The sequence below is a fragment of the Nanorana parkeri genome, unplaced genomic scaffold (assembly GCF_000935625.1).
Source record: "Nanorana parkeri isolate BGI_ZX_2015 unplaced genomic scaffold, ASM93562v1 scaffold579, whole genome shotgun sequence".
In the NCBI taxonomy this organism is placed as follows: domain Eukaryota; kingdom Metazoa; phylum Chordata; class Amphibia; order Anura; family Dicroglossidae; genus Nanorana; species Nanorana parkeri.
Genome location: NW_017306847.1, coordinates 460,476 through 483,373, shown reverse-complemented (window position 1 = coordinate 483,373; position 22,898 = coordinate 460,476). Strand labels below are relative to the sequence as shown.

Genomic DNA, 22,898 nt, shown 5'->3' with positions numbered 1-22,898 from the left:
TAGCCTGTTGCAGGTACAAACTGAACTTAAACCTACAAGTAATGTGAGTCAAAGTAATGTGTGACTGTAATAATTAAAGCATTTTGCTGAATATACAATCTTAGACTTAGTTCTCATACTGAAAGCAATGTACTTACAACTTTTGTAAAGATACATTTGTATCTGCAACCTTGAACCTCCTTGTTCCTTCTTTTGTAGAGACATTTTTCTGTGCCCGGAGGTTCCTGCATGGGAAACATATACTGTTAATTCCTTCTACAGTGTACATTTTTTAGTTCCTTTATCACAAAAATGCTAATCCTCACTATATGTGTATAAAGCATGTCACACATAGGGTAGAAATTACTGCACACTTTCTGCATCCTAACCATTATTATCATGCAGCGGCCATATCACCATGTAATACCAGGAAATAGTAGAACAGGAAATTTTCTTAAATCTTCTTTTCATAAAATATATTTTAGACAGAACTCCATTCAGACCGTTAAATACACAGTTGAAATGCATCTGACATATATTTGTATTACCTTCTCAATGATTTATACTTCATTTTCCACACTGTACAGCCATGTTGGTGACATGCATAGGTCTCGATTAAGCAACTTACCTCAGCATTATTATCTCTATCCTATGAGCATTAGCTGACCTAAGAAGCAGCAATACCAAGCCAAGAAGCAGCAGAGTGAACATACTGACTAGCAAGGATATGTGTATCATAGGACTGAATATAAAGAATTACAAATCCTTTGGCAGGTAAAACAGCAAATATATATGTAGCTGCTTACTTGGAGATCCATTTTAAGGGGACCTAATGTCCAAGTATTGCTGCTAGCATTCTGGATCCTCTCTGGTGGTCAAATCTAAGTAATATTGTTGTGCACACACATTTGGGCACTTCATAATATCCAAAGAAGAAAAGTTTTTGTAATGCACACACAGGCATTAATGTTATAGATATTAGCTTCTAATTAAGTGGTACTCCAACTCCAAATGCTAACAAAGTGCCCAACCACTCCTGGACCCAAAAGGGTTAATTATCTGTTCTACATCCAAATAGATGTCCACTGCTACAGTATTCCAGACATGAGCCATGAGTAGTTATCAACATTTATCAATAAAGTCCACAGTCCAAAACTGATACCTGTAATAAATAAATAAATATGGGCTCTTACTGTTCTATCCACAGATCTCCAATGCAGTATATAAAAGTATCTGGGTTGATCATACCAATGGGGAAAGTTTTGTTGTGACAAAGCATGACACATTATAATATGTTGTTTATACATACTGTGCTGCCACATTGTGCTCAGTATACTCTATATATACAGGAAATTATTATGTCTGAACATGCTTTTTAAATGGATATACTTTATAGGAAATGCCATTGACAATTAAAGTGACACTAAACTCAGGAGTTAAACCCTGAAATTGCATTCAAGTACCTTAAGCCCTCATTCACACAGGAATTGGCCCTCACCTACAGCTCCGTGCAGGGCCGTACAAAACAGCTCCCGGGAAGGACAGGTGCTACGTGTGATTAGTACGCAGCCCCCGTCCTTGTCTATGGGACTACGCGGCCATACGCCCCCCTATGCTCACCTCAAGTGCAGGTCCGTAGGGGGGCGTGTTTCCTGGCTCGGACGCAGACAGGATTCATCCTGTCAGCGTACGAGTGCGCTCACCTGCACGGATGTGCAGGACGGTGAGCGTAGGGGGGTGTATGGGCGTGTAGTCCCATAGAGGACAGGGACTGCGTACTAATCAAACGCAGCACCTGTTCTTCCCGGGAGCTGTTCGGTACGGCCATGTACACCGCACATATCTGTACGTGCAGGCCGATTCCTGTGTGAATGAGGGCTAAATATTAACAACAATGCATCTTATTTGTGTATCACTCAGCTATTGATCCTCAAATCATCTCTGAATTCATGCTGGCATTGTCCTTCCTTCTGGAGGGGGGCTACTTTTGTTCCCCATGGGACCTGTGTGTTGTAAAGTAGCCACCGCTCCAAGCTCGCTTCCGTTATGGACTACAATCTCAATACAAATTAGTAAACTAAACGTGAGATTGTAGTCCATCACAGGAGTGACAGTAGCCACCCTCCAGAAGGAAGGACAGTGTCAACACCAATTCAGAGATGATTTGAGGATCTACAGCTGAGTGATACACAAATAAGATACATTTTTGTTCATAGTTAAGGTACTTGAATGTAGTTTTGAGATGTAACTCCTGAGTTTCGTGTCACTTTAATGAAAGGTTATGTTTTAAGGTAATACAGTAAACATCCAGCCAGACACTTCTATTTTTTTTATTTAAAAAGAGCGGAGAAGGCCCAGAACCTCTGTTAGATTTTTGTTGCTGTTTGGGTATATTTCCCCTCATTTGTGGTCATTGGGACAGCAAGTCTGCAAAAAAATGCAATAAAAGCACTCCAATATAAGGTTGGAACCTATGTTAGAAATGTATTGCATCTTGTACCCCTAATGTTTAAAGTGGGCAGGGTTTTCATTGTTGCCTGTGTCCTTGTTGAGGTTTCCCTTGACTTCCTGTTTGGTCATTGAGACAGGAAATAAAGGAAAACCTCCCTCCTCCACAAGGCACAGTCAGCAATTAAAACCTAGCGTTCTATCCCTTCCCCACTTTCTCCTAAACTGAAAAAAATCTTCTGGGCTGGAATCTTACTTTAGCAATGTTTACTGACTGATAGTTAAGACATTAAATGACACACTCACCTCAAGATCTGTTCCTTCTGGACACTGTATGCGTTTGCCACAGGCGCTGCATTTTATCTGTAGAACAAAATCAATATGTTTGATTAGAAAAAAATATGTTTTTATATGTCCTTAAAGAGGAACTCCAGGTATTTCAAAAATTAACCCTTGCAGCGGGGCTACCCCCACATTGCAAGGGTTAACTGCTCGTTTTACTCTAGGGAACCAGAATAAAGCAGACTTAATAACCTGATCCTTGGGTTTCTCTTCTTGGCGGCCGGGAGCGGGGGGGCTCCCAGAGTGCCCGGGAGATTTTTTCAATTTTTACATTTTTTTTTTTTACAGCAGCAGAGCCGCCGGACAATAGGAAACTATTGGGCGGAGCCAGCTGTCACTGCTAGCTCCGCACAATCGTTTTCTATTAATTTTTTTTTACTTTTTTCACTCTTTTTTTATGTTCTGCTTGGTGCCTCTGAGGGACCGAGCAGAACTGCCGAGCCAAATGCCGCTCTGCGGCATTCTGCTATTCTCTCACTGCTGTTCGGGATCTTTCAGAATAGCCCGAACAGCAGTGTGAAGCCTGCCGGAGGTTCGGCTCAGCCGATCCAGATGTTGGATCGGCTGAGTCGAACTCCTTCTGCACTTCGGGTCAGCCGAACATGCTGAGCATGTTCGGCTGATCCGAAGCCACACGAAGCAAGCCGATGTACGGCTGATTTCAGCCGATGTATGGCTGAAATCAGCCGTACCAGCCTGAAGTGAATAGCCGAACAGTGTTCGGCTCACTTCACTTCTGATCGGTCATTCACTCGGCTGCCCTCGGCAGCTTTGTGAATAGACCCCTTAGTCCTGCAGTGGGGAGTGCTCGCCTCTATTCCCTTCTGCTCTGGCTGTGGTATGTCCCTCAGCATCCCTGCCCCCCAGGCACAATATTTAAAGGAATTTTCAATTTTTACTGTGTCACTTTAAGCAATTTTAAAATCACTGCTCCTTTAAAAACTTTATTTTTTAAAAGTGTTTTTTTCATTGATGCACATCCCCCAGGTCAGTACCCGAATCCCCATACCCTTTTTATGGCCAATAACTTGCATATAAGCCTTGAAAATGGGGACATTTGATTTTCAGAGTTCTGGTCCCATAGACTTGCATTGAGTTCGAGGTTCGAGTTAGAACTTTTTCCATGTTCGAAAGTTCGAACTTGAACCGAACTCGGGTGTGTTCGGCCCATCACTAGTATTCTCCTGTGAACCTGACCATATTTAGACAGATTATCAGAAAGTAAGCTCTAAAGCAACCTATCTTGGTGTTTTGGACAGCTAAAGAATGAAATCAATTTACCTTGGCAGGTATTTATCCAGTTTATGGGAACATTAGAACTAAAGCAACCTAACTTGGTAGAACTTTGGTCAGCTAATTAGAACTAAATACATTTAACTTGCCAGGTATTTAGCTGGTTTATGAGAATATTAGGATGAAGCAACCTAAACAGGCAGATATTTGGACTGTTCATGAGTATTTTAGGGAAAAGAGGCACACTAGAATGGTGATAGTAGAGTCAATACACTGCTTGATTCCAGGGATGGACCCTCAATAAACCAAGCATTGTTGGTCAGTAAGAAGTTTCTTGAAAGTCTCTCAGGGATCCCAATCTGAGCTTTTTAGGTTGTGGCATTGTTTCAGCAACTGAAAATATCTAGTTTTTACACTTTAGGCCACCTACTGCCAACTTTTATCCTAGGATGTGGCTCACAATCTAACCAGGGTTGAAGACTTCTCCCTAGCATGATGCGCTGAAAAGGACTCCTTCCTGTTAAAGATCCAGTTAATTATAGGCCTATATTACCTTTTTCTCTATTGTTACTGAAATATCACAACGGTTATTCAAGACCTTTAGGACATCAGATATTCCCATGAGCATTCCATTTTTCGTTTCATAAAAGTTGCCATCCAGTGGAATATCATGAACAAATGTCTGTAAAAATAAAGAAGAAAACGGTAACTTGTTTATACCTGTCCCACCGACGTCAGAAGTCAGACTTGCAGAATATTGTGAGTCTTGTGGGACAAATTCCCTTTGCTGGTCACAATGATGGATGGATATCATTTTTAATTTTTTTTAACATTTGGATAAAGAAGGGTTAGCACCCCTGACAAATGTTATTGCTGTCTGTGCCCCCTGTTGGATATTTTCACCCAACTTATTTGTCCTGCTGATCATCGTCAAGAAGATAAAAAGTGAGTGAGTTGTTACCAGAATAGAAACAGAGGGCACATATTCCAATGGGGACACTTGCTATGATGGGGAGGATTTCCCCTCATTTTACAGATATTTAGTTTTATTTGTTGCACATACAGCACAAGAAGTGGAGGGAAATCTCTCCAATGGGACACAGGCAGCAAAAAAGAAACTGGCAGGAGTTTTAACCCTTCTCTATTCTATCCAAAACTAAAACTATTATCTAATGAATATTAAATCGCCAGAATGTTGACTTTCATAGATTTTTGTACTGTACCTGGTTGTACCTTTTGAAAAACATCAGCCAGTCAGATAAGCCCAGCATGCTAGATCTATGCATTCCATTCATTAGGTCTGCAGGCATCAGCTTCTCACCCAGAATGATGTGATACTTTATTGTGCTGTTATCCTAAAATACACAAGCTCAATTTAGCAGTTCAATTATATGAGTGTTTTTAACATGAATGCAGGGATAAAGATGGATACCATATATTAAGTGTAAATTAGGAAATACTGCATGTCAGCAATATACATTTTCATATCCAGGCAGATGAGTTTTAGGCTCTGTGTGTGTTTTCCCAGCATCCCCTTACCTCCTGTTTTGAAAAGCCTGTTGTGTACAGAACTCAGTAGTTCAAGCTGAAATTTAGAGTGAATGAGTCAGAGCAGTGAATCCCCCTAACTGCCCCTTCCTTCAGAAGACTATCAGCATTTTCAAAGATTAAGTATCTGAAAGGAAGCAACTTTTGCCCTGTTTTTTCCGCCCTCTCCCTGCAGCACCCTCAGGCGGCCACCTGACTTGCCTTGCGGTAGCACTGGGCCTGACTTCTGCTCATAATGCTTTGGAATTGCTGTGTTCTGGGTGCATCCTGTAATAAATTCTTATTTGTGAAACAATTAAAAAAAACCTATATGGGGCATTTTTATGAAGCAATGAATGTACCATTCACTAGATACTCACTGCAGGTGAAGCAATCACTGTAATTTAAAAAGAACTACAGGCAAAAGTTTTATTAACCCTTGCAGTGGGGCTACTCCTGCACTGTAAGGGGTAACTGTTAGTTTTTGTCTAAGTGCCTCTCTCCGCCTACAGCATTGGAATGTTGCTCAGTGTCCTCACGTCTATACACAGTGTATAGAATGTACTGATTTACGGGACCTTAGACCACTGCAGCAGAGGGGTAGAGATGCTGGAAAGATCGGTTTAAGAGCAAGCCGTCTCGGAGATTCAAGGTGAGTATAACTTTTTTTTAGCACCTAGACAAAAATGGGCAGTTAACTCTTGCAGTGTGAAGGTAGCCCCACTGGAAGGGTTAATAAAAGTTTTGCCTGGAGTTTCTTCTTTAGATCAAACACACCAGGAAAATTCCCCTTCAGCGCATGTCACATTCAAGGTTTTTAAATATATCCCATAGCGCTCTGGGATTCCTGAGTCCTGGGTACAGCCTGTATTAAATGTTTACTAATATTATTATTATACAGGATTTATAAGTTTGCGCAGCACTTTACAGCACTTTACAATATAAGGAAGATATTACAATCACAATACAATTCAAGACAAGATGGCAAGGAGGGCCCTGCCCCTGATGGCTTACAATCTAAAAGGGAGGGGTGTGTGATACATGAGGAGGTAGCTGTGTGGGGATGAATTGTTTGAGAAAGTGATAGTTCAGTGGTTAGGTTGAGGTGGGATAGGCTTCCCCGAAGAGATGAGTCTAAAGGGATCGCCTAAAGGCAGTCAGAGTGGGAGACAGACGGACAGGTTGGGGTAAAGAGTTCCAGAGGATGGGAGAGACTCTAGTGAAGTCGTGGAGGCATTGGAGGAGTTGACGAGGGAGCTGGAGAGCAGGAGGTCTTTGGAAGAGCGGAGGGAACGTTTAGGGTAATACTTTGAGGCAAGGTTTGAGATATAGCAGGGGGCAGAGTTGTGAATGGCTTTGTAAGTCATTGTTAATATTTAGAATGTTATCCTTTGGAAGCCAGTGCAGGGAGCGGCAAAGGGGGGTTGCAGACACTGAGTGGTTGGTTAGGTGAATGAGTCTAGCAGGAGCAATAATGAATTGTATATAAATAAAATAATGATTGTATATTTAAGGTACAAAAACATTCATAAAACATCCGATAGAAAAGTATAAACTCAAAATACTGCACGTGGCAAACTTTTTCATATTTGTTTCATTGCAGATTTGAATCTGATTATTTGCAGATCTGGTCATTACAGACACTTGGATAGTTAAGACATCAAGTCTCATATGTGCAGTTGCATTAGGATTTCTGTCTCCATGCCGTGGGTAGTGTGTAGCAGTGTGAACAGAGAGAGGGTTTAAACCTTTTACTTCCTTATACAAAATAAACATGTGAAAAATACAAGCAAATCCCAATAAAAAAACATAGTTTAAATGCTTTAATGGTTTATATTTAACATTGATATATGGTTACCATGTTGCTCAATCCAGATTGATTGTAAAACTTCTTTATAGCAGAATTATCAGGAACAAAAATTGTATAGTGCTGTGATGCTTCAATTTCCTGAACGAGGCCTGATTTCTGTAGAAAGGAAGAAATGTTAGACTTGCCTGCCCCGAATACTAGGCTGGCCAAATATATCTGTATGTCTGGTCTCGCAGATGAAGATTATACCTGGTTGGGTTAAAAAAAAAGAAATAATTTAAAGCCACTAGATGGAGCCGAAGAGCATGGGAAAAAAATATACATTTCCTAAGCTCCTCAGCTCCATCTAGTGGCCCTATTGCCAGGGCCGGATTTACTTTCTCTGCCCCAAGGCCAGGTTCTTCAATGCTCCCCCTACCCGCCATGGAGAACGGCAGGCTTGCAGGCTATATACAAGTCATCTCATTGACATTGCCGAGGTCACTTGTACAAAACAAGTGGCGACTTCCACGCTGTACATTTAGCTCTGCTTGACCAAGTAGAGCTAAATGTAGAAAACATCTACCCGCCCTGGCGGCCGAAACTGCATGTCCCGGGCATCGGGAAATAGGAATTCCACACCCCTGTTGCCCCTCTACTCCTTGCTGCCCCAAGGCCGGGCCTTGGTTGGCCTTGTGGGAAATCCGGCACTGCTTAATGCAGTGTGTTCCGACAATTACATTCATTCTGCAGAAAAAAAACATTTGCAGGGTTATTCACTAAAAGGTGAAGAGTTTGGAGAAGGCAGGAGAAGTGAACAATCTGGGACAAAATAGCTGATTTGGGAAAATTCTCCAATTCAGCTCACTGTCCAGTTCAGCTATGTTGTCCTAGATTGTTCACTTCTCCGGCCTTCTCCAAACTCTTCACCCTCTTGTGACTAACCCTGTTGATTTTGCTCTATTAGCACAGGACAAATGTAAATGTCAGTTTTGCAGAATAAATGGGTCTGTAAAACTTTTTAATTAATACACCCAAAAGTGTCCCTGGAAATGTTATTCACATCTGTGTAGACAAATAAATATCGAGTTCATGCTGTGAGGTGAAATTGATACATTGCAGGACAGGACATTGTTGCTTGCATACAGTATGTGACTTTATGTGATACAAACAATAAAAGAACCATTTAGCACAAAAATAGAAACAGAAGACATTCATACAGAAACACAACAGTGTGAATGAATGAAATCAGAATTGTTGATAATAAGGGAAATTGTTTAGCACACAGCAGAGTATTTGGATATATACGACTTTTTGCTTTTTACTGTTTATTTAGTAGAGTCATACCCACTCAAAAGTGAGGTGAGACTATCACTGACTGCTTATTAATATAAAGTGAAAAACGTTAAAAATGCTTTTTATATTCCATTGCATCCTTTCAACTGGTAGGACAGTTATTATGAATAAATTGCAACTATCTCTAATTCTAACAATAGGAGTGGTAGCAATAAGTTAGCATGTCTCACATATCCATGTGAGAAAGAAATAATTCTACCATCTTTTCATCATTTGTTTTCTCTGTCTTCTTTCATGTATATAGATTGTGGGAAACCTGGCCTTACATTTAGCACTTACCTCTCCTACCTATCCAAGAAGACATTGACTTACCTGCATTTCTAGTTTAAATTCTTCCCAAGATGGATTTTGTTCTAATTTTTGTAACAGTCCTGGTTTTCTTGGAGGTATATTTCCTAATGGCGGCATCAAAACCTGAGAAGACAAATCTGTTTCATTATTAGGTCTTAGGCATCAGAGACCATTCATTGAAAAATATTTTAATATGTGCATTGTAAGACCCCTATGAGATGGCATTAAAGATATGTAAAATAGTTTAAAAAAACCTAAGGTTTTTTTTAGAATTCCCCCTACGCACACACACAATAAACACAAACATGCGTCTGCTGCGCCAATGTTCAAAGACGATGAATGTGCCACAAATGATGGGTCTAGGGTCATTATTCACAGTTAACGCTAAATTGAAAGTGTTGCCTATGGACAATTTTGGGGTACTGTAGTTTTTCACAATTTCACGGTTGCACACAATTTTAAAGCGTGAAATGTTTGGTATCTGTTTACTTGGCACCACCTCATCTTTTATATTTATTGGGGGTATTATGCTGTGTTGTAATAAAACTAATTGAAGTGTATTTTTACTGAAAACAGTTGCACCAATATATTGCGACATAAAAATAAAAATTACAACTGACACATTTTTATTTACCAGGGTCTCTGTTTTAAGAAAATATCTTTTCTGGTTTTTTTAGGTAATCTTCAGGCCTAAAATATACATTTTAACATGTGTGGGTGTCACCAAAACAGAAAGGAGCAAACAGCAGGTAAACCTGACCTAGGTTTTATTCCTACCCTAAAATATGTGTTTTGTTACTTTTTGTGCCCTATTGGACAGATTTCTTCCTGTCACTTCCTGTCTCTCTGTGTCCCTGTTGCTGGGAGAGGAAGTGAAACAAAATCTCTCGACTAGGGATGCAGTCAGCAATAAAAACATGACAGAGCTTCTAGCCCTTCCCTACTTGATCTAGAACAAAAATAAAAGAAGTAGGGCCACGTCCCACCTGCAATCTTTTCATTAACATTCCTCGGTACAATTTCCCATGCGGACATATGTATGTCAAAATGCAAAACTAGCAAGTGGCACCACCATATACAGCAGCTGCTAGTTACAGCACTGTACCTAACAGCTGTCATGTCAGATACAACAGTCAGAAACCAATCAACATGGTCCTGATCATGTGGTCACTGACAGGCAGGCAAATATAGTGATCACATGGGATTATTTACAAACAAGCCAGTACCATCTGGATTAACTGTCATTGTGTTTGGCACAGAAAGAGACACTTTGACAAAAAAAAATACCATTAATGTAAAACTTTAAAAAAAGTTATTCATAAACTGATAAAATATGAATTTAATTTGTTCTCCAAAAACAAAAAGCCTTATATGTTTTTGAAAAATTATTTAGGTTGTCAAATTAGTCATGGACTTATAGTCAATAGCCATAACCAACACATACAAACACGACACAATTTGGCCTGGTTTTGGAGGTATCAATGACCTCTGGTAAGGAAAGAGATAATGAACAGAAATAGTTCAAAGACAAAATAAAAAGGTACTGGTAGATTGTTTTACTATAAAACTAAAAACTACATCTCACTTATTCAAAAATACAAAAAAAAGTGAGAGGTCATCAGGAACCGGGACTTTAAAGATGTCTCAAAATCATCAGTAGATGAAAATTCAAATCGTACATATAAAAGCATCTCTTTTATTTTACCAAATATATAAAAAATATATTTTTGGAAGCCTAAAAGGTATAGATTACACAAACCCCCACAGTGGATGGTTAAAGGGTAGTTTGTACAGGTGCACACATTCTGTGATGCTTCATTGTATTATATTCTATATTTGTCTGGGAACATGAGTTTTAAAATGTGATTAACTGGTAAAATAAAAGTAATGGTTTTATGTATATGATTCTGATGTTTGTCTAATGGTGATTTTGTGAAACATTTAAAGTGTTGCTTCTTGATGATCTCTGTCTTTTTTGTATCCTAGACTGTATGTATATGTTATTACATCCTCAAATACTTTGGCATGCCACTAGCACAGTCACCACTATGTAAATATCAGCTTTACACAAAGCCTGCACTAGCAATGCACAGTGGTTTATTGAATGTACTGCAGATAGCTGAGGTTCTCTCTATTATGCACATTAACAGAAACTTGTTATGATGCCAGATTTTACTACTAACCTGTCCAATAATGAAAATAAATCCATTTGAAGCTGGAATATCTTGAGTAATAACCCTTGCATTATTAATTGTCAGATTCTGAAAAATAAAATAACATTATCCTTTAAATTCAAGGTTGTGAAATGAGTAATGCTGTCTTTGTGTCAGGGAAATAAAGCCACTTTAGGATAATGATGTTAAAATATATCCACAGACAATTTTTTTTTTTTAGTTTTGAATGGATTAGGAAAATGGTTAAAGAGGTACTCCAGCTATTAATAAAATTAACGCCTTGCAGTGGGGTTTCCCGAGCACTGCAAGGGTTAACTGCTCCTTAGTGTTCATTTTTGTCGACTAAAACCTTTCCTCTTAGTTTTCATCAGCGGCATGTTTTCAGTGATGAAAACTAAATGAATAGGACTAAAACCATGACAAAAATACATTGCCATTTTCTCTACTGGAAATGTAGGGGTTTATTCACGTAGGAGCCGAAGGATCCAGCCGTAGCTTCGGCTGATCCTTCGGTTCAGTCAAACCAAAGGTGGGTGAGCGGCTCTGCCGAGCCGAACGCGTGTGCTTCAGCTCGAATGAGCCGAAGTGACACCCGGAGCGGGGCGAACGGCTTGCCGAAAACCGGTCTTTTGCCCCGCAAATGACAGCTGGGCAGAGCCAGCCGTGATCTCACCGCTGGGTCCACCCAGTTGTAATGACAGATCAGCATCCCCAAATTACCTGGGGATGCTGAACTGTCATTAAACAACAACTGGGCTCCTCCCAGTTGTTATTTATTGGCCAGGACCTGCTAGAAGACTCTAGCAGGTCCTGGCCAATAGGCAACAGTTTGGTGGAGCTAGCTGTAACTGTTTTTATTCAACTGTAACTAGCTGTTTTTATTTTTTAATTTCAAATATTTATTAACATTTTAAAGATTTTTTTAACCTTTTTAAAAAAATACTATTTTCAATTATTTGCTATTCTGCCCGGTACCATGGAGGTACCGAGCAGAATAGGCAAGCTGAATGGCGCTGGGCGGCATTCGGCTATTCACTCACTGCCACTCGGCCCCTATGTCGAAGTCTTCTGCACTTCGGCTCAGCCCAACATGTAAAGCATTTTCGGCTGAATGAAGTGCAGCCGATATACGACTGAAATCAGCTGTAGTGAGCCGTAGTGAATAGCCGAACGTTGTTCAGCTCGCTTCACTTCAGCTGGGTTATTCACACGGCTGCCTTCGGCAGCTTTGTGAATAACCCCCTTAGTCTACAAAACTAAAACTAAAATAATTCAAATGACTAAAATACGACAAACTAAAAAATGACTAAAAATAAAATGGCATTTAGTTTTAGTCATATGAATTGTTTAATTTTAGCTTAGTTTTGTAGACTAAATCTCCAGTAGAGACAATTGCAATGTATTTTCATCATAGTTTTAGTCCTATTAACTTAGTGTTTATTTAGTTTTTGTGACCTTTTTTGTGTGAAAGGTTTTAGTCGCCTAAATAAACACTACTGCTCCTTTTGGTCTAGAGGCCAGAATACAGAAGATATACCCACCTGATTCTAAGTCCTGTGGCAATCAGTGCTCGTCTCTCTCTCCCTCTGTTCCAACTGTGGTATGTCCTTCAGAATCCTCGTGTTTAATGCAGGTAAATGGACCTGCATTAGTCGTGATGATGTCAGTTGGTCCTTGCAGTGCTAGGGTAGCCACTACAAAGGTTAATTTTCTTAATTCCTGGAGTTCCTGTTTAAAATTCCTGCCTGATGAAGGGGGTGCCTCCTTGAAACCAGCCAGAGGTAATGCATGCAAGAGACAACAGCTGCATGCAGTCTAACGAGGATCAGTTCCCATGTATTATACAAACAACAGTGAATATTCATCTGAAAGGATACCTGTTAGGCCCCTTAATCATGGATGGTCTGATCGGGTCTGCCTGTAAGTTGTTCAGGCAGATCTGATCGGAAACACAATGTTACTCTATGGGCAGCAGGGTGAAAACGGACATGTGTTCATTTACATGTGATTACCTCCGACTCCGTCTAGGTTCGGAAAAGAAAAAAGGGAACAGTGTTCCGTTTTGGTGGAACTGACCATGACAGATTGGAGGTAATCGGATGTAACACATGTTTACTTACATTCAACTCCCCATAGACCTATCATGGGTCAGTACAGCTCAGTGTTTTCTTCCATCGTTGGAGGAAAAAACTGAACGGACACAGATGTCACAGGAACAAGACACGGATCTCCTGCTGAACTAGAGCTCTGTTCCGCAGGAGATCCGTGCATGGATCCACTGCTGATCAGAGCAGGTAGCACTCGTCTGATAGGTTTCTCTGCTGCAGAATTGTATCCCTTTCTTTACTTAAAGTGACATTAAAGTCAAAAAATGTTTTCCCTCCCCTCAATGTTAATGTTAGCACTTACCTTAAATGATGTCTCTTAATCCGATCTTCCTCTTCTTTTCTGATGTCTTCATCTGTCCCTCCAGCAGTGCGGCTCTCCGATCCAGCGCTGACTCCTCTGTTCTTGCTGGTACTTCGGATCCCAAGGTGTCTGCATGAGCGTGCACGTGTCCATAGACTTACCTTGCATCTCTGCTCGTCTCCCGGCCGAAAATCCGAACTGCGCATGCGCCCGCCCCAAGATGTTTTGCGGCCGCCCAAGCAGTTTCGGATTCTCGGGCGGGAGCACGCTGCGAAAACGGGGTAAGTTTAAACTGCTGTTAAAGCGGCTTTAAAAAAAAAAACTTTTTGCCTATATCTACCGCTCGCTAGCAGTAGATATAGGCAAAGAAAAACGAAGGGTTTAGAAACCCTTTAAGCCCCAACTGTTTGTATCTCGTTATAAAACAAATTGTATAAATATGGAAAAGTAGTTACCCCCTCAATAATTCTTATCTCCCATTTGGTTCTGGGATCCAAGGTGGAAAGCTCCTCGTTTGCATGTTGTTTTAGCTGATCTGATGAGTACGCTTCCTGGAGAAAGTGTGCTCTGTAATAGCCACATACAGTACAATAATTAGATGCAAAAAATACATGTGGGAAATTAGGATATAGCATGTCCAAGCATACACTTAATATTGACTTAGTTATATGATTATAAAGTATAATATACATATACATTTGAGTAGATTTTACAAGTGTTAAATGTTGGAATATTTTCTGGAAGCCATATTGATCTCTAAATGTTTACATTTATCCACACTTAGCAATGAAATACTCATACAGAAGCTGCTCTTTGCTCCCCTCTAAAGGTATCAGACACAGTGACAAAAAGTGGGGAACATTAGAACCTCGGTTAGTTTTCAATTGCTTTCTATGTCTTCCTATTCCAGTGATGCAGGTGGTGCTGATGTCACAGGGACAGGAAACGAGGAAAATATCTCTAATGGTGGTCACAGACACTAATAAAAACCAGGAATAATGTATTCTTCCATTATTAAACGGTTTTGGCTAAAGTTACGCTTTAAGGCTTAGGTTAAAGGTTATCTAAACCCAAAAACAAAAATGTTATTTATAACAGGTGGCCAGTCCTTAGATGAGGTGACTGCTATTTTCTTTTATTTTTTTTTAAACCTGCTATCCCTGAGAATAACACACTTCCTATCCTTTCATATCTCAACTTATTTCTCTACAGAAGGAGCTATGGATGTCACACAGGCTGGACTTTAAACATGTCTGCTTTGTTCATCTCCATCACATGGTGGATTGCTGGTACTATTGGTAATGCTTTGTTTTAAACTCATCAGCAAGTGACAGGGACATTGCATTTCTGGCAAGAAGAAAGATATTTTCTGTGCTTGATAAAAATATTTTTGGCAAACTAATGCAACCACCACAAAGACTGGTAAGCTTATATTTTTGTTTTGAATTTTAAAGTGACATTAAAGTCACAATTATTTTTCTCTTCCCCAATGATGCTTTAAGGACTTACCTTAAATGATGCCTCTTGATCCAATCATCTTCTTCCTTCCACTTGTATTCAGGAGTCCCTCCAGCGCTGGTGCCAGTCTCTGATCCAGCACTGACTGCTGTGTCTTCTGTGTCCCACAGTGTCTGTTTGACGTGCACACTCCCTGCTGCATGCATTCACTTACCCTGTGTCTCCCCTCTTCTCCCCGCCGAAGATCTCTACTGCGCATGAGCCCGCCCCATCATCCTGCTCGGCCACTCGAGCAGCTCCAGATCTTCAGATGGGAGCGAGCAGCAGAGACACAGGTAAGTAATGACCTTTTAGGTAACTTTTTTAATTTTTTTTAATGTTTTGCATTTACAGTATCTACCTTTTTAGTTTAGTTTAGTTAGAGAGTATAGTTCTACTTTAAGTACAAGCATACAGGCTATCTGCTGTGGATTTCTTTTGCAAGCCTTTTTCTGGTGGCAGGCATGTAAATTTCACCCGGCAGTGCAGGGCAGTTAACTATGCAGTTAACTATTGAAGTATGGGAAATGAAGTGGTCCCACCCACCACCCCGCACAGCGAAGATGAGGAAAATAGACTTTTTACCTGATTAGAAAAGGCATCATGTAAGAATCCATCCAAAACTTGCTGTCCTCCTGAGTAAGAGCCATTATTGCTGTATCAGATGGGATTAGTGCAGTTACATTACTTCCAATACGAATCCTGAACTCGGAATACTGTTACAAAAAGCAGATATAGAGCCTATGATTACATACAAATTATATAAATATAATTGTATAAAATATTCCCAAACAGTTATGGAATGGTATGTAAGATGGGTTGATTTTTTTAATATATATATTTGTGGAATTTAAAAGAAAATAAATAAATATTCTTTAAAAAAAATATTCCCAAACAGGCAGAGCTGCTCTAGCACTAATGTGACAGTGCTGAAATGCTTGTTAAGTTATGATTAAATATGTATAAATGACTCGGACAAGACTGCTTGCTGCTTGACAATGCTAGCCATTAATGCCCTTAAAAACTGGTTCATTTATCAAAATAAAAGTATTTATGGGCACCGAGTCTGAAACATTAACAGGAGAAGTTTCTGTAATTCATCAGCATGACTATTCTAGACTCCTACTTCAATCAGAAGTAGCAGCATCACTGGATGTTTGGTGAACATTTTGGAAACAGGAAAATGCTGGAACATCTAAAATTACTAAGGTTCAGTTTATGTATGCCTTGGTTAATAGACACTGGGATCTCAACAGAGATAGCAAACGTATCAATGGCTACCATTCCCATCATGGTGTAGGTCCCAGGTGTGAATCTGACTCAAGAATGGTTTTATCTTCCACGCTTTTCCCAATGCAAAGAAAAACTAGGCAATGAAAAAGCTTGTCATGCTCACACATTAATGATATTTGAGAGGCAGTTCTGCGTATTATAAATGCTAACTTAATGCAACTTCTTCTCTCTGCCTTCTGTGTATCACATTTTTGTGCAATTACAAGTTTACATGCTTGAATCTGATTGGAGGTATGAAATGTCTTTTTGCTGACACTAGGTACACTTGCACAAAGTTTTGAAGGAATTCGGCAGGTAGGTTGTTCCAAACATCTTGAAGAACCACAGATCTCAATCCAGCTGATCCACCATCCCAGCTCTCCCACCCATGCATCTCCCAGTGTGAGATAAGCTCAGCTCAAGGGCATATCCCTGATGAAGTCACATGATATATGACGTAACGCCTACATACTGGGAGACGAATGGCCATACTGGAACAGAAGGCCAACACTAAGCCATGACATGAAGCCATTTTCCTGAGAATGCTTAACCGCCATGAAGTCCTGTTCTATATGTACTTTTTAGACCAACAACAACTAAGCTAAGTGACTTTAGTGTATCCTATTGCATAAAACCATTGCATTGTACTAGAAAGGATTGATCAGTGGGTGCATGTGTGTGTATGTATACATAATTATATAGCATATTTTTATATTGTTTTACTTGTAACAAAGTAGTTTGTGCATGTAGCATTTTTGTATAGTAAAAGTATGTTAAATACCAAATACCAAAACAAATTGCTTTAAAAGTTTGCCTAGCAAAATATGGGCGTGTTTGGGGATAGCTATCACGCATTAAAAAAAAAAGAAGGGTTTTAAGATTGCTGACAAAAGGCACTTGGGTAGACTCTTGCTCTAAAATGTAGAGTCTAAATGATGCCTAGAAAAAAAAAACGGAAGTCCTGACCTAGAGGGCTATATTCTCTGTATACAATTAATGCCTAATTATCAGTTATGAGCAAAGAGAAGTTGTGGGGCCCTTAAGAGAATGTTTTAATAAGGCCCAGAAGAAGTCAACATCTGCCTGAAATAGAACAGCACCCAAACCCATAGAAGCAGCTGGCATAATGTAACAAAAATAGAAACATAATAATACCGTCAACCATTGGCTGAAAATGGACACTTCTGGAATTCTGAGCAGCTCCTAAAAGTGAAGAAAAATAATACGACTATGTAAGTTTAATCCGCTAAATAAAATTATTATAATTACATTTTAAAAAATCAAGAACATGATCCGGCTGTGTTCACCAAGACTGTGTGATAATCTCATGTCTATGGATTCCCTAAGCTCAGATCAGAGCAGCTGGTAATTGGACAGTTTTCAAAACCTTTCCTGATTAATATTATTTTCTCCAGCAGTTACCTCTCCTCACCCCTCTTCTTTCCATTTCCCACCTCTCTTTTCTCAAATTCCCATCCCTCGTTTTCTCATCAGAGCTGACCTTAGAACTCTATGGAGTACTTTGCAGCATTCCGCAAACACCTTACCCTGATGGCTCTTGAATTGTGCCAGCATGAAACACTGTTTTTAAAGTAGCTAAAGGCAAAACCTTTATTTGTCGTTTTGGACAGAGTGGGCTGAGAGTAGCTGCTTATATAATATACAACATGAACAGTTTTACCTACTTTCCTTATACTGGAATAGCTGCAGCAGAGATTACACACTGGAGGAAGAGAAGAGCATCACAGAAGCTAAGCTTTTTCATCTGCGTGCTATTGCAAGCTAAAGAACAGTAACCCCATAGAGACGTTAAAGTAGTATTACATTCTCACAGTTTTTCCACTAATGTACCTAGGCCATACATATGTACATTGCCTAGCAAAGTATTTCTTGATATTTTTGGCTCAGCTTTCCTGAACTTCCTCTTCAGTACAAGATCACAAGGGACAGAGCAGTCTTTAACAGCTGTTCATCTACTAGCTTGGAAAAGGAGAAATGAGGAGCAGGGATCAGATGAGTGACTTGCCCTGCTGTGTCTGTGTGTTTGTGCAGACAGTACACACAATGGTGGCTCCAAGAACCCTGCAAGGGACAGGAGCCACCCTAAAACAGGATATCAGGATCAGAGGCCAGGGGTCACCCGTTCTCTAGACCGGGTGCCCCCCACCCCCGCCGTGTCGTCATCGCATGTGACGTCGCATCGCACATGCGTGACCATCTGATTGATGCCTTCCGGGGGCCATCTTAGTGATGGACGCCGGCAGAGAGAGGAGGGGACGTTAACCCGGCGGGATGAGGTATGCCGCCGGGTACTTTCCTCTCTCCTGACACTGTCAGGCTCTCGGTCCATGACCCAGTGGCCCACTTTTTAGAGGGGGGTGTCAGTCATTTTGGTGTCACCCCTGCAATGGTGACACCCGGGTGCGGGCCCCATCCCCCTTGTGACGCCACTGATCAGCATTTGAAATAACTTAAACATTTTGATCTTAATATTGATTTAAGACACAAACATGTAGATAGCAATTAAATGCAAAATATTCCTTTATGCTCCTGTGGCCCTTTATATGTGCTGAGGCAGTGTTTTTTAATATAGATAATACCTACAAAGTCACTTATCAAGCTTGCATATTAACTGCTTCAAGCCTCTATGGTGCAGTTGAACAATAAGGAAGAACAGTCACTAATGTTATAATGAGGTGGGTCAATAAGATCACCTGGAGAAGATACTTGCTGAATAATAGATGCAATATTTCGCCAGACTATACGTTTATCATTGCAAAAAGTTTTCTGATGGTGCCAGCTGAATTTCCCAAAATACTGTCTTTGGTGGTATGGGGAGAATTGGCACACCCTTCACATCCCACAATAAAGCACTTTGGCCCTCGGTGACCTGTTGCCAGATAAACCACCTTCAGATGAGGGCTGGGGAGAGCACATAAACCTATACAAATACTGACTTTCAGAAGTTTAAAATTTCAAGGGGTGCTATTAAGAGTCTGAAAGTGATATTATAAGTTAAATGCAATAGGCCAGATAAGGCTTGGCACCCTATGATGCATACTGTCTAGCAGAATTTTGGCTTAATACATTATTCTACATTACAGGTCAACTTTCGACTTTCAGTTTCGAATGGTCACTGGCCACGCTCAATAAGTACCTATATCCCTTGTGTATTTCAGTGGTAACATTTTACCACCAAGATTCCCAGCTCCCCCAACAGTTAAACTAAGCCTCCCATTCTAATATTGTACCGAAAAGCTGGAGTTGGTAATTTTGCTGTGGAAGTCTTCACAAATAAAATGAAAAGAATGAATATGTACACTATAGGTTTAGAGAAATTAACTTATACAAACCAATAATATGTCACCATAACAAGCTAGGCCATCCCCTGCGAAACCTTCAGGGCATGTACATGTCCTCTCTCCTCCTGAGGTTGGATTACATTTTGCCTGCAGAAGCATTGCAATAGACTCAGAATAAGACACTAATCATTATATAGCTATAATTAGAGAAATAAACTAAAAATCTTAAATGGTTTTTTAAGTTTTATACTGATATGTTTTCTATGTTACTAATTGGTTTGATAAAATCTTCTGTTTTACCATTAAATCTTTAATAGAGGGTGTTGCCATGACACTGTCACAAACCATTATGTGGTGAGCATTGCAGACACTGTTTGCTTTCAGACTGTCTGTCTGCTTAAAATTTGGCATTTGGGACCCAGCCCAATAGAAGAAGTCATTCCTTTGACTCAATTCAGTTAAACCAAGGAGCTCTGTAAATTATTATTTTTTCAGCAAAGCAGGTAAGGTCAGACTGGTAAACATGTGAACTGAAGCCTAAAACTGGCTGAAAATATGTAAATGTGATTTTGTTTTTTAAATATTTTTTTTTTTCCTGAACACGATAAATGAGAAAATGTACTTTAAGAAACCTTATACATTTTAAAATCTATACATTTCTTTAAACACATGTTACTAATATGGATATTTTGAAAAGAATAGATTTGTTTTATTTTTGGTCAGTTTTTTAATGAAAAAATAAATAAAAATAAATGATAAATAATGTCATTAAATTGCAATCAGGGTGACTTAAATAAAATGTGTTGGTTAATGGGTTCATGCCATTTTCTTCAAAGGCTAGCTCTGCTAAAAGCAGTTTTATCAGTGTGTGGCATGATAAGTTGTGTCACAATATCTCTTATGGATTCTAAGGTTGACATATTTCCACCAGAATTTATTCTATTATAGAATTCAAACTACTGCTGGAAGCCTTGTCATTGAGTGTTTAAATGATACATGCATTTGGCAGGTAATTCCACCTAACAGTGGCTGCCCAGAGCTAAATTAGTGTTGAGTGAAGCTGGCATTTAAATATCTGACAATTTTTACTGTTGACATTACCAACCATTGCGTTGCAGCCGCCATTGTTTTGTAAACATATGTTAACTGGGTCGCAGGAGTACCCATCACCGGCATAGCCTTTCTTACAAATGCAGTCATTCTGTGAAACAAAAATAATTCCTGAAGTAAAAATGGTAAATTGCAATATTTTTTCTAATACACCTGGTACTGAAACTGAATACGCCAGAATATTTTCCTGGGATATTCACCAGTCACATCATCCTTTGACAGGATCTGTGAATGGAGAAACTACAAACCCATCAGCCACTATGGCAGAGGGACTCGTAGCAGCAATGTAATACAAGTGCAGTGACATCACTACACTTGTAGTCCATTGATAATTCCTCCTGTCCCTGTTACTGCATGTTCATACCTCTGTATGAACATGGACAAGAGGAAAAGTCTGCAGGAGTTACAGCATTGCACCTGTGATTTTAGGCACATTTTAAGCGCAATTTATACTTGTGAAAGTCCCCCTATGTAGACATCCAAAAGTCCTAAGTCTGCATCTGGGCACCGACATCTTGGATGTGATGTCATCAGCCCAAGCAGACTCAGAGCTGTGACTTTTGTGACACTGTATAGTATTCACGTAGCTCCTCCCCCTACTGCTAAATAAAAGGTTATGTAGGGAGCTGAGGGGAAGGGCGGAGTAGTTGGTCCAGCATGGACAATAATTAGACACCCCCTAGAAGAGGAGAGGTCTATGACATGGCAGAAGGGAGAAGGCTATGCTTGGGTCTTGACTAGTTAAATTTGCCAGCAAGTTCAGAGGCAGATTGTTAAGAAGAAGTTAATAAAAAAGTGTATTTCTTCAAAATATATTCAAAATATTTCTACAAAATATTGTGTTAACCATTAAAGGACCGTGGGACCACTGTATTGATGGTCTTTCCCATTGAAAAGCCAATGTTTAAAGAGCAGATGGAAGATGATCAAAGTGTTTCAACAGTTGTATAACTGAGAACTAAATGTTGTAAAATATTATATATGAAATAAATAGTTATAAAACCAGTATATAGCCAGATAAACAGTAGTACACATATATTTACTAGTTTTAATAAGCAAACTGCTTACCTTGCCAGGCTGGGTAGAATGACAGTCAGCATCAACATGGCAGCCTCCTCTATCTTCCAAGACACAGTTGTCAATAGGTATACATTCTATCCCATCGCCGCTCCAGCCAGGATTACATTGACACATGACCCCTGTAGGGGCACTGATGCAAATGGCCTACAAGAATTATGTTATGGTGATTAATCACTGCCTTCATATTTATGCTCAGTCCATATCAGCTAGATTTGTTTGGAATAAAAATCATACCTCAGTCTATTTTAATGTACAGCACTGATCAGACTAGATAATCTAGACACTTCTGTTTTCAGGTGATAAGGACATAGTGCTCAGGCAGACTTTTACAAGCTGCAAACAGAAAGCCAACTCCTGTGTAAGTCTTCTCTACCCAACATGCCTCAGTTTTGTGGAAAAGTCATACCAAGGGCAAGCAATAACACAGAGGAGTGGGACCTGTGTTCCTCAATAGACTCCAAGAAATACATTTTATGGCAAGTACAAAAGTCTTATTTTCTTTCTCACACATTGAAGGACACAGGATAGAGCAAACAGTTGGGATGTCCAAAATCAGTTCAACTGGGGTGGGCATCAGCTACTGGCAGGCCCATAAGAAGGCTCTGGAAACTGTCTGCAATTCAGGACTACCTGAAGGGCCAATGCTTGAATATGAACCAGATGGTGTGAACCCCCTGCAAGACAGGGGAAACTGCCAAGAACCAAGGGAAGATCACAGAGGATCAACCTGATGCTTCAGGTCAGGACAGAAGATAACACCACAAAAGGGAACACTCCAGCCAAAGCAACACTAAAGCTAGCTATACACCTATAGATTTTCTGCAGATTTTCTATGGACAGATGGAAAAAGTGCAACAGATTGCTCCATCTACACTAAACTTTATGGATGGAGGAATCTACTGCTGGGCCAAGCTTCAGTATCTTGCTAGTCAGCCCAGCGGGCTGTCAAAATACCTTAACAATCTGATTGGATGCAGGCATTGTTCATGTGTTTTGAGAGCCAGCGGAGCCAACTAGCAAGATACTGAGATTGCTCCATCCACACAGTTTAGCGTAGATGGAGGAATCTGTTGCACTTTTTCTATCTTA

General features: G+C 39.9%; 1 protein-coding gene across 1 annotated transcript in view; it reads right to left on the bottom strand.

Moving 5' to 3' along the window:
* STAB1 (stabilin 1) overlaps positions 1–22,898 on the bottom strand; it is a 145,403-nt gene that overhangs the window by 63,222 nt on the left and 59,283 nt on the right. Inside the window, exons 22-34 of the mRNA XM_018562472.1 lie at positions 21,798–21,953; positions 20,725–20,820; positions 19,671–19,766; positions 17,473–17,520; positions 15,631–15,761; positions 14,004–14,115; positions 11,149–11,226; positions 8,987–9,088; positions 7,388–7,495; positions 5,226–5,357; positions 4,556–4,684; positions 2,734–2,790; positions 138–224 (exon numbers count right to left, since the gene is read on the bottom strand). Coding sequence (XP_018417974.1) covers positions 138–224; positions 2,734–2,790; positions 4,556–4,684; positions 5,226–5,357; positions 7,388–7,495; positions 8,987–9,088; positions 11,149–11,226; positions 14,004–14,115; positions 15,631–15,761; positions 17,473–17,520; positions 19,671–19,766; positions 20,725–20,820; positions 21,798–21,953 — 1,332 coding nt within the window. The remainder of the gene's footprint in view (positions 1–137; positions 225–2,733; positions 2,791–4,555; positions 4,685–5,225; positions 5,358–7,387; positions 7,496–8,986; positions 9,089–11,148; positions 11,227–14,003; positions 14,116–15,630; positions 15,762–17,472; positions 17,521–19,670; positions 19,767–20,724; positions 20,821–21,797; positions 21,954–22,898) is intronic.